This window comes from Chlamydotis macqueenii, chromosome 1, assembly GCF_036417535.1.
Source record: "Chlamydotis macqueenii isolate bChlMac1 chromosome 1, bChlMac1.mat, whole genome shotgun sequence".
NCBI lineage: Eukaryota > Metazoa > Chordata > Aves > Otidiformes > Otididae > Chlamydotis > Chlamydotis macqueenii.
In genome coordinates this window covers 97,122,408-97,141,869 of record NC_141556.1, presented here as the reverse complement: position 1 = coordinate 97,141,869, position 19,462 = coordinate 97,122,408, and the positions used below count along the sequence as shown (strand labels likewise).

The 19,462-nt window shown below is 38.2% G+C and overlaps 1 protein-coding gene across 1 annotated transcript in view; it reads left to right on the top strand.

Annotated features, from left to right (window-relative positions):
• Positions 1-18,110, top strand: part of GUCA1C (guanylate cyclase activator 1C) — a 37,515-nt gene extending 19,405 nt beyond the window's left edge. Inside the window, exons 2-4 of the mRNA XM_086771888.1 lie at positions 10,023-10,172; positions 12,978-13,065; positions 16,170-18,110. Of these exons, the coding sequence (XP_086628014.1) occupies positions 10,023-10,172; positions 12,978-13,065; positions 16,170-16,300 (369 nt within the window). The 3' untranslated portion in view covers positions 16,301-18,110. The remainder of the gene's footprint in view (positions 1-10,022; positions 10,173-12,977; positions 13,066-16,169) is intronic.
• Positions 18,111-19,462: the final 1,352 nt, after the last annotated feature.

Genomic DNA, 19,462 nt, shown 5'->3' with positions numbered 1-19,462 from the left:
CTGTGAGAATATGTATCATATTTCAGAGAGATTATATCCTTCAAAATGAGGTTACAGCAATGTTAAAGGAGAGAGCATATCTAGAAAAATAATGTCTGGTGTATCCATTATATATTGTAAGCATCAATTTCTCTTGAACAGAACTAAGGAAATATTCTATAGTTAGCACTGCTACTATTTAACACTTACTCTAAAAAATCTTCTTTTTTTAAATCAGAAACCCAGATCATCATCATTCACTTTCCCCGGCCTGCAGACAGGTTTTGCCACCACTGAAAACAAAAACTGAACATTGTAAGGATTGACTGATTGACTGGGTTCTTGCGACCTAAGAAGGACAAAATTTGCATAGCTATTTAACATGTGAAGCAATGTCTTGAAAATGGGATGCTGCTATTGTAGTTTTCTTATTCCTTATTTTGGCATTAATTGAAACGAGCTACAGGAATAAGTATCTGTGGCTTTGTAGAAAATTGAATTTTAAAAGGTAGGATATACTCTGAAGAGCAAAGAAGATTAATAGGTATGTGGCATTGAAGGAAAATTATGCAAGTTCAAGGATTTTCTGTTAACATTTTATAAAGCATTGGATAGGCCCCAACAGAGAACAGTATTTTCTGCTACAACTTCTTAAGCAGAGATAAAGTTGGCAGACGCAGAAAAATGGACACTCCACAGCAAAGAGTTTAAGAAATCTTTAGATAAGAAGCAACCAATTGATGTCCATCTTCAGTCATCTTTCTAGTTTGTGCTTTTTCGTTTAAAATTTAAAGTAGTTCCGTGATAAACTAGAGCTCATTTGACATCATTATGCAGATCAGAACTATAAAAAAAGATTTTAAAAGGAATCCATTTTAAAATCTAAAGAAGAAAGTTAAAACAGGCTGTTTGATGTAGAACAGATAATAAGAAATGCAAAAATGTGTTACTTCAATGGAACTTTGTTTTGAGTCAAAATTACTACATAGCAATGTAAACTAAGTCTCAAGCGACATATTTTCCTTTTTCCCCTCCTGTAGAATAAGAGCTTTCCTTTACTCCTTGTACTTTGCATGATGCTGACAAGTGTTGGGAAGTAGACCACCATTCCTTTATTCCTCATCCTAAGTTCTTCCCCACCATTCTGCTGTGTCTGTAGAATTACGATTTTCTGACTTTTCATTATGCGATTCTCTGTTCTGGCTATAAATAGATGTTATCCTCTCTGGTTATAGGGACACGAATGGGATTAGCCCAAGTATCTCTTTTCAGGTATTGTAGTAGAAGGAAATATGAATCATTTGGCCATTAAATTCTCTATGAAAGCAGTGGTAGCACCTCATATTCCAAGAAAAGTGTGCAAATATTCACAGAAAGATGTAATATTTTTCAGAGATGTTTTCATGATTAATGTAACTCATTCTTCATTTGACTTTCAGTTGTCTTATCTCTCCACTTCTTCCCCCTTCTTAAGAATTGTACTGGACGAGTTCATCTTTCTAAGCTTACTCTAACCAGCCAGATTAACCAAGGCAGCAAGGTTGCAGCAGCAAGATCTGCATTACCCACTACACTATGGGGCCAAGAGATAAATAAGCTGGTATTGTGGTTGGCAAGACATGCTACATTTTATGCTATTTCTTTTCTGTGGTTCTTGTGTTGGCCCAGCACAAGCAGCTACCACTATCTCTTTGCCCAGAGAAGTCTAACTCTTGCTTTTTCTAGTTTTGGACCCTTTTTCACTCTCACAATCATCTCTAATTAGTCTCCACAACAAGCAATACTTAGAAAACTTATTTTTGAATTTCATAGCTATCACATTGTAGAGTCAGCAGTAAAAGCCTGTGTGTCAAAAAAATAATCAGCTTCTAAACAAATGGCTAGAAGAAAATAAGGATCAAGATATCTCTTAGCTAGAAAGAATTCTTTTGTCAGAAGTAACAAAAATGTACAGCTCTTACTTCCTGAATATATGGGCTTTTTAGAGTTTACATGTACATGTACAAGCCTTTTTCCCATTAGTTTCAGACACAATCCAACAAAAGCAACAAAAACAACAAAGCCAAACCATTTGTTTCTCCTTAATCTGGAGTAATGTTGCATAAAATTATCTCAAATGAAAAGTGATCCTGATTACTGTAAATAAGGAGGAGATTAAATTATGTTTTGCTTTGTTCAAGGCATTTTTGTCAGCGTGCTTACATGCCTTTGAAAGGTACACTTATAAAAAATGCCATGGAATAGAAACTATATTCTATGAATATTTCACCTAGTTCCATGTAACACTATTTATTTATAGACTGTCTTAAATAATGCCTTTTTTCTACTTCTTAACTATGCCTAGAATTTTTTTTACATCAAATTTTATATATTGATTCCAAAAAGAAATCTATTACTTTGTAAGGACATCCCACAATTATTGGTGTAATTTGACAATCTCAAGTTTGTTTTCTAGTGGTTTTGCACAGGACTTACTGCTCTGATAGTACTAACTTATGCAATAATAACGTGTCATTACCAGCTAAAAGCCTGCGTTAACATTATCATTAAAATCATCACTTGCTTGATGTCCATACAGTTGAATTCTTGACTAGAGGATTTCATGGTACAATTTATGAACTAAAAGTTTTAGACCAGAGGTAATTCCCCAGTAGTGGCACAGCAGTATCAAGCATGGAAGGCTGATTCTCTACATGGGATATTAAAGTGATGTCTGTCTCAGATTTCTATTTGAGCACTGCAGAATTCAGTGGCTTTTTTTTTTCATTTCAAAAAGGATAATCTGAATGTCCAGGAAATTTTCTCTTTAAAAACAAAATTTGAAAATATGAATGTAGGCAAGTGCTATCAAGTAATATTCCAGTTGAGTTTTCCTTCCATCACAGTCTTGGTTCTCAGCTGGACTGGATTAAGGTACGTGATGGAGCAGTGGTACTCACAGTGAACGCCATGGGGCGTCCCCACCTCATTGAATGGCCCCTCCCTTGCCCTCTGTGCACAGTGTGTCCAGGCTCACAGCGTTCGCAATAGAGATTTGCTGCACAGGAGCAGTAGGTCCATCGCGCTGTAGAGCATGGCCGGATGAAAGACAGTTTGTGCATGGTGTGAGGCCAGACGTACCACATCCAGCAACACTTTGGCAGCTGGCTGTCAGGAGTCCCCTTTCACACTAGGACTCAACATCTGAGATCCACAAGTTAAGACAGACTGGCCCATAGGTCCTATATGAAGCTGTAATGTCAGCTATGTTGCACAAGAAACCTAGAGAAAATTAATCACTGCATTGGCAAAAAGTACTGACAACAAAAATCAAGCACTTAAAGTTTGACTAGGTGATTCTTTGGCTTAACATTTTTTTGTTGTTTTTTTTCTTTAACATGGATTAAATTTGTATCAATCACATACATTTTTTACTGAATGTCCTGCAGAAACAAATGTAGCAAAACTCAATTTAAGTCAGTATAGAAAGGGAAGAATATGAAAAAATTATAAAGTTCAATTTTATTTAAAAATAATATTCACCATTTATGCAGTCTCACATTGAGTTGTGCTACCTGAGTTCCTCCACTCCCTAGCTGTTTTTAAAACAAAATAAAGGGTTTAGAGTTGTTTCCTCTGCAGTTACTCAGTGACCAATATTGCACATCAAACTGAAGCAATTATGCTTTTCTAACAACATACCTAGGGTTTATTTGAAAACTTAATTTAAATGTAAACAAATTAGCATGTACTCTGCAGCTTTCATTGAGCTTAGAAAGCACTTGGAGTATATTACTACCATTACTACCTAACATTGTAATTTTGTCACATTATGTGAACAGGCAATGAAGATTAACTTTGTACAATTAATCATAATTACTTTTTAAATTATGATGTAGATAAAGGGGAATGTAATTATAATGAGAAACAGTTCAGGAATCTGCTTCTTTTATTGAAAGAAATTTTCAGTATTTTTTAAAACTACAACTGTCTTTTTTTTCTGTTTCCTTATTATTAAGAATAGAGCAGTTAGAGGCTACTCCAGGTTTTACATTTTCTTCTTTCTCCCCTTTACCATGTAAGTGTTGCTTTGAAATATCTGAAACTATGCAATCACATATTTCTTGGTGACAAGGATGTTGGTGAACCACACTTTGGAAATAGTAATTGCAGGAAAAATGCAGCAAAAATTGGATTATCTGTTTTAACTAACTCATGTAATGACAATCAATTGGTAGCTGCTTTCTTATGTGACAAAACATGATCTATAATCTCCCATTTTTTACAGAAATAAAAAACACCTACTAGGTAAAGAAGGTAGAGAGTATTAAATTTTTCCTCCCCTGAGGTCCTTTATCTGATACTACTGAGTAATTTAGGGAATGATAGTATATGTGTCAAACTTTTGGGAGCCTTCTTGCATACATCCCCTGAGACATCAATTTCTAAAAACATTATCTAGAAGCACCCAAGATAATCTACCAAATAGAGCATCTTTGCCGTGAGAAGACGTATATCTTCAAAGTGCTTTTCCTGGAAGTTTGTTCTGCTATATTCTTGGGTTTGCCAAACAAGAAAAATTTGCCTGAACTGGCAGCAAGGAATTTGCCAACAAATGCGTTACCTGGTCCTGGCTGTGTTTTTAAGTTTTCTCTCTCTTACCTACATGCTTTCATTTAAGTTAGGAAAGATGCTCCTAAAAGCACAGGCAGAGGCTCAAAATGAGGGGTGCAGAAAGCTGAACCCCACCATCCAGGAGATGATGGCAGAAAGCTGGGTCCTTGAGCACATGCTTTCCTCCCGTACAGCCCTCCTGGGCAAGCTGTGCCGTTCTGTAGGCTGAGCCCAGGACCCAGCCCAATGCCTTGGTGATTTCCCTACCTCTCTGCTTCTCCAGCAGTCTTGAAAGAAAATTGTGAGTGACGGCAGGGAGTTAAGGAGTAGTAGTTAATTTTAAAGAAATAAAATTGTTTGTCATTTTAACATTTTGGGTTTTACCAGGGTAGCCTACAAGCCCGAGAGGCAGGACATATAGCTGGCTCCGCATTTCCAACTCCTCTAACACAAAGGTCCTGGTATTTCCTAAGTCTCCAAATCTTGCAGGTCCACTTCATCTGGGAAAAGCAGAACCTTGTGTAAGAGTCTGGTCAATATGGCCTCCTCTTTTTATGTAACAGTGGGTATGCAACTAGCACAAAACCACTTAATGATCTGCAGCTCCTAATTCCCTGCTCCGTTCTTCATCCTTATCTAATAGCCTTTGCTTGTCAACTTGCCAAGTTCCACCCCCCTTCCATGACAAAGGCTAACTTTGTTTACTTAGGAAACTGGTAATTCTGGCCACAGCCCACATGAGGTCTGGAGGTCTCTCCAAGCCCCAGACTCTAATATCAGACCTTAGAGACATGTCACAGTAATAGAGTCACAAGTAGCTCTGTATTTCTTCAATAATGTGTATGCAGCCTTTGAGGAACAGCTGAAAGTCTTCAGAAGTAAAAAGCAGGCAAGGAAACAGAGGAAGATGAAATGGAGTAAAATGAATCCTCCTTTAGGTTTCTGATGGCTGACAAAGCAGTGGTATACTTGAAATGGGGGCTAGAGAGAAAGAGAAGCACATAGGATTAGCTATAAATTCCACAGTTATTCTGAGCTGTCGCAATCTGCTGTTTGATCTGTGCCTCCTCCCTCTGCCTTATGAGGTTTAAGTAGTACTCTGAAAGACAGGGGGTGGGAAGGGAAGGTGGCTTAACGTCCTAAGCCCTAGGTTTGAAATATCTAGACCATCTATATTTGCACACTTGCTAATCCTGATAAAGCCTGTTGAGCTATTCTCCCAGTGTCAGGTTGTGTTTAGAGATTTTTCAGGAGCAAATCTGAAAACAAGACACTGCTAATTGTGTATAGGCTCTTAGTATAGTCCTCGGTACTCCAAGTAAGACGACGAGTTCACTCATCATAGGGCTTTGCAGGGACAGAAATTGCCCCTTTCCACGTGCATAGCGTTGGCATGCTGTGGGAGATGGCTGGCTCTCTATCTCATAGCACTGCATCAACATGGTTAGGACATCACGTTCAGGTATGAGCTAGGCCACCAAAACACTGGAACAGGTTGCCCAGAGACATGGTGGATGCCCCATCCCCGGAAACATTCAAGGCCAGGTTGGACGAGGCTCAGAGCAACCTGATCAAAGACGTCGCTGCTTCTTGCAGGGGGGTTGGACTAGATGACCTTTTAAGGTCCCTTCCAACCTGAACCACTCTATGATTCTATGATTCAGATCATTCTGGCGCAACCTTGAGTTACCGTGCCATTTAAGATCAGCTGTGTACTCACAGCTGACAAATCAATTATTTTTAATCTGTATTCAAATAGTTTGAAGCTGTGAGAGTTTTTTAAGGACCTGTGAAGATTAGCAACGCTATTCTGGGAACCAAATGATAATGCTCTCCTATGGCTACAGGGTTGGGGTACTAATGGCTGTTGTGTAACGCTGTGGTCCCTCACCGCCCAGCTTTGCCCTCACAGGACACATATCCCCCTCCTCGCCGAAAAAAAAAGTGAGCAGCCTCCAGCAACTGCACATAAGCTGACATTCTGAAGCAAAAACATCTCATACAAAGATAAAATTAAATTGCTTTCTCCTCAGGACATCCAGTGACTAATGAACAACTGAAATAGGGCCTAGGTCCTGGACCGGGGCAGTCAGGGCTTGTGGTGCCCTCAGGGGTGTGAGGATTGGTTTTTATATCATCAGCAAATTCTCCTTCCAGTTTTGGAGCCTCCTTTTGTCTTTGTTTTGTGAATCAAACTGTTCTAAGCGGCTTAAAAATCACTTATCAGTGAAAGCAAAACAGGTCACAAAAACACAGCATAAAGGACACAAACTCATGCACAATCATGATGCATCCTTAAGCTTCTAGTACATCTGGTCAAGCCGTTAAAAGACTGAAAAATAAGTATATATTTTTATTAAGTCTACTTTCTGCCCAGAAGACTTCAGGACAGGTAAAAGAAGTTTCGAGCACATTTTTTTTGTGTGTCTCTGGCCTACCTCCTCAGAACTGCATTAGGAGAGTTCTGCCCCGCTATTGCATCTACGGATAGGGAAGGGAGTAGGATCTCACCATCCCGTCAGACACCTGTGGTATCCCAGTGTAATTGTGCTGCAGCCAAGGAAGGCAGGGCGAGGAAGGCAGGGCCAGTGCCACAGAGTCACAGAAAATAAGCCTTCACAGAGAAGAAGTGCATCCATCACACAAATCTGTCATGTAGCCTGAGCTGTCAAATAAGTAGGTTTCACCAGCATTAACTCAATTTAATAAAATTATAAATTTTCCCTTTAGAATAACAGAGTAAAGCACCAGAAGTAAATTATTTCTATCTTCCACCACTGGTAATCAACTCTGCTTATTATGTTGTTGGTTTTGGTTTTTTTTATTTTATTATTTTTATGGTAGCCCTTTGCTTATGAATTACTGACTTCCTAACAAGCAACAGATACTTTACTGTGTGCACTGCACAAACTGAAGTTTTATAGAGCCTGGAGACATGTAAGGACCTACCTAGATACTTGTATTGTGAATGGTTATAGAGCAGCAGATGGGTAAATCAGCATGGCAGTATTCTTTTAATAACACCATAACACATTTATTGTACTATTTGTTGTACTTGCAGAACCACAGGATGATCTTCATAGGTTACTGTTACGATTTTTTTCATTATTTAATGTACTATTTATTCCTAGGCTCTTGGATGCTACTGTAAAAAGCGCAATATTTCTCTTTATCTGAGAAAGCTCTGTATATGTGTTACAAGATTGCCATAGTGTTCTGCATCACATAAATGCTTTCTGCCTACAACGTATGGTTTTTGGTGTAGAAAGGAAAAACAATACATTTTTCTTCAATGCTTTTGTGCGATGCTTCTGGTTCCACATCATGTAGATCAACATGTCTGCCTCCTCAGTATTTCAATTCCTGGTGCACTGGCTCATGAGGTTAACATGTCACCAGTGGCCTTTGCATGTCTACAGAATGTGGCTGAGGCCCTCCTGGCAACTACAATTTCTCTCAGCTGCTTTTCAGAGCTAGGAGTTTTTTGACTTTGGCTTTCAGTCCCTTCCTGCTTGGGACAGGGCCAAAAAAATCCACCAGATAACAATTACATACTCAAACACATGAAGCTGATTATTACCTTTTCCAAACTTCTGATATTTTGTCATAGCAACAACAGTGACACCAAAATGTAGAAAGAAAGAAAAAAAAAAACCACACTATTTTCCAAAATCCAAAGTGAAATGTAAGGGAAAAGGAAGAAAATTTATCTGGTCATGGACATCCAGCAAGCCTAAAATTAATCTGTCGTTTCAATGAGTAGTATGAAATACAATTAAAAAGCAGCAATGTGAAATGTATCTAACCACATTCTTAACAGATCTATCAAATCAGATGATGGAATGACAGAAATGTAATCAGCAAAATAAACCTTGCCTTCCAGTACAATACTTGATGAGATGCTTCTTGAAATAATACTTGCAAAATTGAAATTGAAGCTGATGTGCCAAAAAGAAGCATAAAGTTTGTGGTACGCAATGTGTCATTTTTTTTGGTAAAGCATCTGCTTCTAATATTGGGCCTAATCTTGTTTGAAACCTACATGCAGTTACTGCCAAATTTCATTTAATCCCAAACAGTGGTTGAATGGTGTCTTACTTTTGCTGTGTTTGCTGTGATTGCAATTAAGAGTAAATCCAGCAACCAGAGAAGAACCTGCACTGAGAGCAATGTGAAGCACAATGTGAAGCACATGTGAAGCAATGGTCAGTCTGCACAAGTTATGTACGCACCATTTCTGCATGTGCGTACATCCAGTGTGTCTGAAACATTGGATTTACCTCTTAGGTGCTACTCTGCCGAAGAGCCTTGCACAGAAATCAAAACAAGCACTACAAGTATGGCAGTGAGTCGCACTGCACCTTTATAGGACTTCTTTTCCTTCGGTTTTGTACAGGCTTGAGGACAGATTAATGCCTGCTGAATGCAAAACCTCAGTGTGTGTTGACATATGACAATAAAAATAAGTAACATGCTGAACCAACTAGGTACTCATCCAACCTTCTCAATCACAGGCCATCTGAAACTGGTGACAGTCTTTCCAAGGTTTTCCAAGCAATTGGATTCTGACCAATGTAAAGATCACAAGATTAAATTTACCAGCTGTTAATTCTTTCTATATGCACATGAGAAACAGTTGGAGCAAATACTCTCCAAATTCAGCAACTGTTTCTTCCATCCTCACTACAGTTTTACAGAAACAGAGGATCTGTCACAGTAGCTTAGACCACCTGACCATGGAGGCCTGTCCTTAAGAGGTTTCCATCAGTAGCTTCAGAGAAGGAAGCAGAAAACATGGAATTAAATCGATCTGAAATGCTCTTTCCCTATGAATATCCCTCATACCTCACAAATTAGAAAACAGCTTATGACTTGAAGGCTTTATATCCCATACAAAATGTATTAGTCAGACAGACCTGATGATTATATGGATAAACCACAGTACCTGGGGTTCATGCCAGGTTACTGGTTATCATGTACAACACTCATTACATGATGTCTCAGATGAATAACACCTGGAACACCTCTGCTGCACTAGACATCATCTGTAGTTCTGCAGTACCCACATGAATATAAGCAACTCTGCTACAGACATCTCATTAGTACTAAACCAGATATCCCAGACTCTTCCTTTTTCGCGTGTAGAAGTCTACAACAAAACTATTTCTCTTTTCCTCAAAAAATGTCAATAACAATTGCTCAGAACAGATTTGCTCCCCACCTCCACTGCCCTCAGCTTCCAGGGGAGAAAAAAACTGTTAGTGCTAACACTCCTTCCTATAGTACTTCCAGTTGAATGCGTCCTTTTTAAACACCACAGGAGATTCCTGTGTTAAGGTGCTTTATAAATAAATGTGTATTATGGTGCATTCGATGACCTGTTTCTGTGTAATTGCCAGAATGACAACCAGTGTTGTTAAATAGTTGGGTTATTTTTCTCTCTCTCATAGGATGGATTTATAGACTTCCTGGAGTTCATAGCTGCAATAAATTTGGTTATACGAGGGAAAATTGACCAAAAATTGAAATGGTATTTTAAGCTATATGATGCTGACGGAAATGGATGCATTGACAAAAAGGAACTACTAAGCATATTCACGGTAAGCAATGACCAACAGCAAGAGCATTTGACATCATGCATTGCCTCTGAAACAGTGGTTTATCATGTGTTGTAAATGGATTGTTTGTACTTTACCTAATGTTTTAGAGTTGTAAAACCAGAATTGTTCTCGATAGCGACACTACTGCTATTCATTTCTTGCTTATTGAAGAAAAAATATCTAAGTAGTATTTTACTTTAAATGATACTTTTACAGATATAATGTTCTACTGAAAGTGAAAAACTGCAAGCACAGTAGAGACATTATTGTGATAAACTACACCATAAGGCAGGTAGAACTGAAGCAGCATAAAGAATAAAACAGCTGGTTAAAGTGTTTGTGCCAGTCTATTGTGGAAAACTGGCTTATCAAACTGAACTTTCTGTAAGAAACAATATAGATATCATCAAAATACTCCAATACTTTAATTTTTTGGAAGGTTTTTAGATTTGTTTACTACAAATGCCATTACCCCTATGTTAAAATTAAATCGGGGAAATTTAATTTTACCATTAAATCATGCAGTGACATTTGGATACAAATATTGTAGAAAATCCTGCAAAAAATGGGTCTATCTCAAACCCATAAAACCAAAGCAGTGCAATTTTTTCTTTAAAATGATTCCTGTATTTTTCAACTTGCTCTAGTGAAATAATATTTTGCACTTCAGTAGCTACTTTCATCCAAAAGATATTATAGGGGGAGTTCCTTGCAAATACGAATTACTTAATACTACTCCCTAAATGTATAGGACTCATTGCAGATCAAGGTTTTGCTTCAGGGAGCATAAAATCTAAATAGGGATTTAATGTCATAATAAACAAGGAACGTACTTCTGATTCTGCATTGTTGCTAGTGCCTACCTAGACACTGTTAAAGACTTTCCAGAGCTGCTGCTGAGATTAAAAGGAACTGGAGCCAGATGGAGCTACAGGGTCAAACAAATAAAGTTGTTGCTTCACCTTCTAAGGAGCAGCTTCCTAAAAGTAGAAGGGATGGAGAGGCTGCATCTCCCAGATTTCTACTCATTTAAGACTAATTACATCTTTCTTTTGCAGACATTCTCCATCATTTTTCACCCAGAGGCAATAAGGTGACTGTGCTTTGTCTTGGGCTTTATCCAAAAAGAGAATTAAAATCCTTTTAATGTAAAGAATATTTCAATTTACCTGGTTTTCTGTGTGTTTCCTTCTCTTTCGGAGTACTAGAACTTTAACTTAAACCTGCCTAAGTCATTTGACCTAGGCTTGATTAAAATTGCTGGGTTCTAAACAAAAATAAAAATACCATCTCACAGCCATTAGAAGCCCTGCTTATACCAAGCATCAGAAAAAAAAAGTCTTGTCCAAAAAGATGTCACATCTGAGACATTCATTTAAATCACAGAATTCCTCTTAAAACTTCATCTGTCTCTACAGCTACGCAAACTTTGGACCAGCATATCATTATCAACCATCAAAATTCCTTCCAGACAACCATGCGCCCTCTCAATGCCTTTTAACAGCCCAATTGTTTTATTTTATTTAAAATGATTCATTTTACTTAAGGTGATTCTATGGTAGTTAGTCAGGAACCACTGCTTTACTCTTAACACTACAACAAATTTAACTGTGATAGAGGTACAAATTTCTTCTGAACATTGCATCAGGGTCAGACATATAAAACACCAAAAGTATGAAATAGTAATACAAACAAGTTTATGTACCTACTTTTGTAAAATTCTTGCTGCCTTTTGGAACTCGTTTGTGCAAAGTAAGATAAAGACAGTGATGGTCAAGAATTCTGCATCAGTGCTGAATACGTTTAACTAACTTTTTATTTAAATATAATAAGTTCTAATATAATATCATGAATACTGAGAGAAACAACTGGCACATACAGCAAATTATCGTACACAACACATTTCGTCTCAAGATAATTCAGGTGTAGAAAAACAAATTCTATAGTATGTCCATTATAGAACATATATGCATGTGTATATATAAATATGTATGCATTGTTGCTAGTGCCTACCTAGATACTGTTAAAGACTTTCCAGAGCTGCTGCCCAAATTAAATGACTTCCCAGTCATTTACTCATTGGGGTATTGTATTTGAATCCAGCTCTGTAAAGACATGCTAGTTGCATCTGAACCACTGGTTATTAACATACAGATTCCTATTTTATTAACCTGAATGACCATCACAATGCAAAAATCACTGTCCCAGTGAATGGGACACAATTTTGCAAAAATATTCATTTATACTTTTACTCTAAATATTGGGTCCTTTTGCCACAGAAAAGTAGAGGGGAAACTTCTGCTTTTCTTCATTTCTTTGGAGGACAAGTAAATTCTGCCAACTTCCAGGACTGCTGGTCTGACTTTATTTGTGATTACTAAGTTAAACATGTCTTAATAGAAAAATGACTTAGGCTTTCTCCTCATGCACTTTCAGCTGTGAAAAACAATACTATACTTAAATCACACAGACCAGAGGGCACTCTCCGAAGACACAGAACTCTCTAGGGTCAGATAAAAACGCTGGTGTGGAATCTAAAGTGTATTGCAGAGCAGAGGTGCCGCATGGTTTCAGAAGACCTTCAGAGATATGTAAATTAGTCTGTAATCTTCAGGCTGTGTTATGTTAATTAAATTTCCAGTCCTCATTACTGAAGATTTACTTGAAACAGCTATTTATTTAGCGATTTTTGAAAGGGCTGGTGAACTAAAGAGCTGCATCGCAATTATCGCAGTTCCCAGTGTACTGTTTTCACAACTTGATGGAAAAAAAGTCTGAAAGAACTTTCTGCATTTCTGCCCTCAGGCTATCCAGGCTATTAATGGCCACACCAACATGTCTGCTGAAGAGTTCACAAACATTATATTTCAGAAGATAGACGTGAACAATGACGGTAAGAATCTAGGTTTTCTTGGCATCGGCAGGGCTTTTCCTCCATAAGAAAGTGTGGGATCAAGAGGGAAGTTGAACACGCTACTGAAGAACTGACTGTTTTACACTAACTGAAAGTCTGAATCTCTTCTTATTTACTCATATTTCTTCAGCTTTACAGTGAAGTGCAAATCAATAGATTCTATTAAGCTGACATAGGAATTACATTCAGTAGGGGCTAAAACATGGAGGCCTTGCACTTTTCCTCAAAATGCCAGTGCTCTGGTTATACAGCAAAACGAAAGTGTGATCAAGTGGGTTTAGAATATTTGTGTTGGCTTAATCTATCTAAAATGGATAAGAAAGCCAACTAAGATTCACGGTTGCACATGCTCTAGTATGTTCTAAAGACTGGACTGGATATCGGATGTCCCTTGAAGGTTGATTGTTAACACATGCTAAGATACATGCTGCTGTTTTTTCTCAAGACAGCTAGATTAAGCCAATTGGACCTGCATTTGGAAGCTAAAACTTTAATTCACTCCTTCAGAGTTGTTTCTAATAGAAAACTTGTCACATGTGAATGTCTTCCCTCATACGCCTAATCACAAAGATCCTCCTTCCACTGGCAATTATGTTTTACATCAATTACTGCAATCATTGACAAATTAGAAATATTAGGAAAGCACTGCACAGCAAAATCAGATCCCAGCTAGGAATTCTGGGATTTTTTTTGTTCATTTTTCTGGTCTTAGTTGGTGTATTAAGGTTACTGTTTAAAAACGCTGTTTGTGATATATAATCAGAGTATAAACAGTAAACTTGTGATGCATGTGAATAACTCATAGATGATTTTTTCCCCACCTGCCTGGCCCAGCTTTTGGATGAGGGCAAATTACCAGAGGATTCCAAATAATATATAAACATATTCCAGAACCCAGCCAAAATTCTGTGATTATCTATACTTTAGCCCCTGCTTTGACCTTATGTTTACTGCAAATAATAATTGCATCTGAGCTAGACCATCAGCTGAAAAAATAACATTTGTGTCTTAGGTTTTAGCAATAAAATGCCAGAACATGAATTATTCAGAATTATCTTCATAATACTCCCATTTCAAACTGCTTTCCTTAGTTGGTTATTGTTTTTTTAATAGTTGCAAAGCAACAGGACTAGCTCCACCTGAGGAATGGGACAGATTTTACCAAGTTTAGCTTAAACTATGCTACCGCCTTGTATCTTGTTATTAAAGAAAAGGGCAATTAGACAAATAAGTTGCAATGTCCTTCCTCACATTAAAATACAAGAAATAATCCCACGGTTGTAGGAGCAATTCTTAAAACAAGTCTCCTGATGGCTTTGCAATTTATTTTCATTAGCTCCAGGAAATCTGAGACCTGTCATAGTTGCAGTGAGTCTGGGCATGCCAGTGTAACCACATCTCACTGGTAACAGCAGTGGTTTTTGTATGCTTGCACACTGGTATTGGTACTTTGAAATAGTACCAACGCTTTGAATACAGCCTGGGATCAAGAGGAGAGAATTCACTACCAGTCGACCTGCATAAGCAGGAAAATGATGCAGTGTGTCCATCCGATGAGTCCAGGAACCCCATCCGCTCAAAGACCTCCGTCAAAGGCAATACAGAGGGAAGGAGATGGGAAATAAGAGGAATGCCTGGGATAGCGGGAGATCCGAGGAAGTGAGTGGATGACTGGCAAAGGAGGAGGATGCAGACAAGCATACAGAGATGGCTTGTTCTGTCTCTGCTCCTGGGATGACTATGTAAGGGCACTGGGGTGGAAAGAGGAGGCACAAACATCCTCGAGGCACCACATGCCAGCTCCTGGAGAGGGTCTTACTCCTCTCACTGAAGTCTAAGAGCCAGGACTTCTGCCAAATGAGATCTTTTCACTTTAACAGTATGTATACAAGTCCTCACCAGTGCAGTGAGGACCCATATGACTAAAGAGAAAGCAGCCTTTACTGCCCATGGGTAGGAAATGGTTTTCAAATTTTTCAAATGCTAATCATTTTTCTTTTTTATATCAGATGAAGTTTCCAAGGTTGTCATGAACAAAACCCAAAACACAAGAAAAATCCAGGGAGTACTTAAATCTGAAAACAGCCAAAAGTCATCTAGCTAAGCATTCACCAGAAGCGCATGTGACTTGAACTTCTGCTCCCTGCACCCTGGGGCCCTACGCCATCCAGATATTTTCCTCTTTGCCTGGCCCTGTAATTTCTTATTTCAGTGAGAAATGATTCACTGTTGTGATTTTAACAAGAAACTTTAAACCGTTCTCAGAGGAAAGAATCAAACTCTTCCTATTAAACCAAGCTCTGTTTCCCCTTTCAGAGAAAAACAATATCACTGGAATAACTTCTAACCAGAGAATTGTGCACACTCCTGTGTACCATGCTAGCAGACACATGCCTAGGACTGGCCCTTGCCTTTGCTGACAGGGAAGAGAGCAAGAAAAGAGGAAAAATGCTAAACAATATTCCTGCTTCTCAATAAAAGAGATTTTATAGCTGTCATGCAGCTTGCAAGGTATTATCTGATTTTGACATGAGCCCAAAATATCACACTCTAAATGACCATTTCATTTGTTTTGAAGAATTAATCTAATCAAACCACTTAACCAGTTTTTTTTTTACTATATCTTATTGTGGCTCTAAATAATCCTAGCAGTCAACACAAGGGAGTATGCCTGGTAATCCTCAGCAAATCACGCCTTAATCTCTGTTAAAACCAGCTGTAAAATAAATTCCAGTAAGCTCAGTGAGAACTGGTCCATGTAGCTAAATTCAGCCTTGATACAGGCTTCATTAGCGCCCTTTTTCACACATTTCTGTCACCACAGACACTGAGCCTCATCGCTGTCTTAGACTTTAGTGAAAGCTGTGTTTGACCTGTTTTAACAGGAAAAAAAAAAAAAAGTCTGAGTTCTAGGATCTGATGCAAAGTGGGAAAACATTATCAAATACTCTTCCTGCATTTGCCTATCAGCAGAGAAGAGGGAACCTTCCTGAGGGATTCAATCTGGCATGAAAGGCCCTGTGTTGGGTTGAGAGTCATTGCTGGGTTTCTTGGTTCCTAAGGAGTATCTGACTTTCTTTTAGGGGAACTGACTTTAGAAGAATTTATCAGTGGTGTGGAAAGAGACGAGGATCTAATGGAATTGATTACGAAAAGTTTTGACCTTTCCAACGTACTCAAAGTCATACAGAGCGGCAGGAGACACAGCGTCTGAAGGATCCAGTGACAGATGGGGCATCTGTGTCATCATTTCAAGGAAGACAATATTTGATATGTTCAGAGAGCTTGATGTCTTCAAAGCCTGCCCAGGCAATACTGAGCAGTCTGCTCCAGGAGTAACAATTTTCACTCTTGACTCTTTATCTCTCCTTTTCTTTTCTTTAATCTTTCCCTCAGTAATGACTGTGGTAGCCACAGAACACAAATCTCTACTCACATATAATAGAAATGCTATTTCATGCAGTACAAATAACTTCTTCTGTCTCTACGAACACTGTAATCAATAAAATAATGAAAATATGGAAAAATGCAAAGAAGACATGAAGACAGCAAGTTTCTTTTAAGTACAGGCTCTTTAACCTGCTATCTAAAGTGTGGACACAAACTTCCTTGTAGGACTGGGTTCTATTTGGACTGATTAAGAACAAAGCCTGGTTTGCATTAACCTAACATTTGCTCTAATCAGTACTCAACATTGGAGTTTCTCTGGGAAACACCTCAGTCAGCTTAATATTCCCGAGATGTGCATCCTCCTCAACAAGCTGTCTACCACTCTTGATTTTATTACATCTGTAAATTAAAACAATGTAATGTTTTGATGGTTTTGGCAGGGTTCAGTTACTGTTCTTTCAAATTAACTTTTTATAGAAGCACTGGAATGAGATTTTGTTATCTTTGTAGAGTAAAATTAGAAGTTCAAAGAATAGCTAAAACCAAATCTTTTTGTAAGCACTCTGGTTTCCCAGAGATTTGTGTCCTTGACTTGTATGTCCTCCTTTTCAAAACAAATTTGTTTTCACTGAGCTTTTTGCCACGGCTGCATGAGACAAAAGGTAAGAGGTATCGTGACTTGTCCCTGCTGATGGGACTGCTGGCTTCTGCCAAACAGACTGTTTAACAGCTGAGCTCCTCCTGCCTCTCCCTGACAAGGAGTACTAACTTTGGTATCTTTGACCTGCTCACACACCTGGGCGAAAGCTTTTACCAATTTAGTCTCTCTGAGACTTTCAGACTGGGTTGCAATTGTCTCTGAAGGTGGCAGCTCTTAGGAGTGCAGGGAGGGCATTCGCAGATGGCACAATCACGTCTGCCTCATTTTCTTAGGAAACTCGCCTAAATACAATTCAACCTTCTACGAGCTCAAAATGAACTGTCTGCAAAGGGAAAATTATAGCTCTCTCCGGTTCTGTTGGGATTGATTCTCTCTCAAATCTGCAACAAGGTTTATCAAATTACTACATTCTATCATAAGAATAAGAATAAGTTCTCCTTGGCTGACAGTGCTCTCTAGGCATGACATTAATACTAGTTATTGATAGAAGCATCAGCTTTATGCAAAATAATTTGTGCATGGATTGGTGCAGGTTGAATGAAACAATTAAGACTTCAATATGCAAATGTTTTTCTTCCAAATTAACTTCAAATCCATGTCCATTTCCACATGAAATGTGCTCCATCATCTGCAATTATTATTCCAGGTTTTGGAATATACTAAGAGTATGCAACATGCATCACTTGACATTATAAACAGTTCTGACATTATAGTTCTGACATTTGAATATTTTATATCCTTTCCAAAATTTGGGTGTATGGGAACAGCTGTGGTTTGTATTTTTGCTTTTAAACTAATGAAGCTACTGACTTTGAAAAATTACTACTATCCATGTACACAGACTCCTTTTTTATAAAGGGACCTTAAAGAGAGTATTTCCATGTAAAATTGTCTAATTTTTCTGTGCAACTGTAATCATATGAAGTGAATTACCAATTCAGGAGAAATGTTGTGTTGTATTAAACAATTATGTATGTAAGGAAATTCTTAGCCATTTTTTTGTTAGACTAAATTTTATATGTGTAGCTGACACGCTCATTTTCCACACTTTAATCCAAAATCATTTAGCAGAAACCTGTGTAATTAAGACGCAAATATCTTTGCTGCTTAATGTAAACACTGGCATATCCTTTCCAAAAAATATTTACCTGGAGTAACTCCACATGTGTTTGGGACTATTCATAAGGTTCCATCTAATTTTTTTTATATGTTGATTAACGCAAATTTCCTTTAACTACTTAAGCACAACTTGATATGCAGCTGCTTCAGATAAATGCATTATGACCACAATTTTCTACTGATCTCATCTAAATTTCTCAGCTGCTCATCAAGTGTACCAGTGAAATCTGGTGGCACATGCAAAACCTCTCAAGTGTGATCCCCCAAAGTCTTGTTCTGAAACAATGTGAAGCTGCAGCTCGTCGTGGTGGAGGTGCTTTGTAGACTTGAAGTGATAATGTAAGTTGATTTGACTATCAGAATGCTTATTGCTAGTTTAATAGAAAGCTGGAAATGAAAAAGGAAGCCCAGTTGTTAGCTCACATTATGTACGCACCTTAGCAAACACTTAAGTGAATACAGGGCAGTGCTGAGCCACTGATCCTGAGGGCTGCCAGAGCCCACAGGAATGCTTTTGCGCCACAGCCCGGCATGGGAGATCAAAAACCAGTAGAGCTCATGCTCTCAAGAAGTGTTTTTGTCAACAAGATTGATGTAGATACCAGCTGTGAGTGTCTGGAGAAGTTGGGCTGCCTATATCATCATGATAGGGGGGCAGGTTTTAACTAAGATAGATGCCTATCCATTTTGTCACCATGTTCACCTTGGAAAGAATCACATGTTTCAAATTCACTCTGTGCAACTGGGTGAGCTCTGCCAATCAACAGGGTAATTGGTAGTTCTCTTGTAATATAAGCTCTTTTACTGTTAAGAAATCCTTGTGACTTTTTGTATTCTTTTTATTGCATCCAAACAGGTAAAGGTAATTAGTGTGACAGTTCCTTCTCCAAACAATTGTTAATTGTCCTAAAAGTATCTCCTTTTCTTTTTCCAGTAGCTTAATATGCTAGGAAAATAAACAGGTACTTTTTCTTCTGAGAACCTGGGAATTCAAAGCCACAAGCAAACTGCCTTTTTCTGTAGATAGGAAATTGCTTAAGCATTAACAGGCATGACTAAACCTTATGCCATAGCTATGCATCCCTGATAAAGTGGGAGGATAGCTTGCGATGGTGTAGAAAAGATCCCATACCCACATTTAATTTTTGACCTTATGTAAGATTAGCTGTACCGCACAGACCATAACAGCTATATATTCAACTAAAC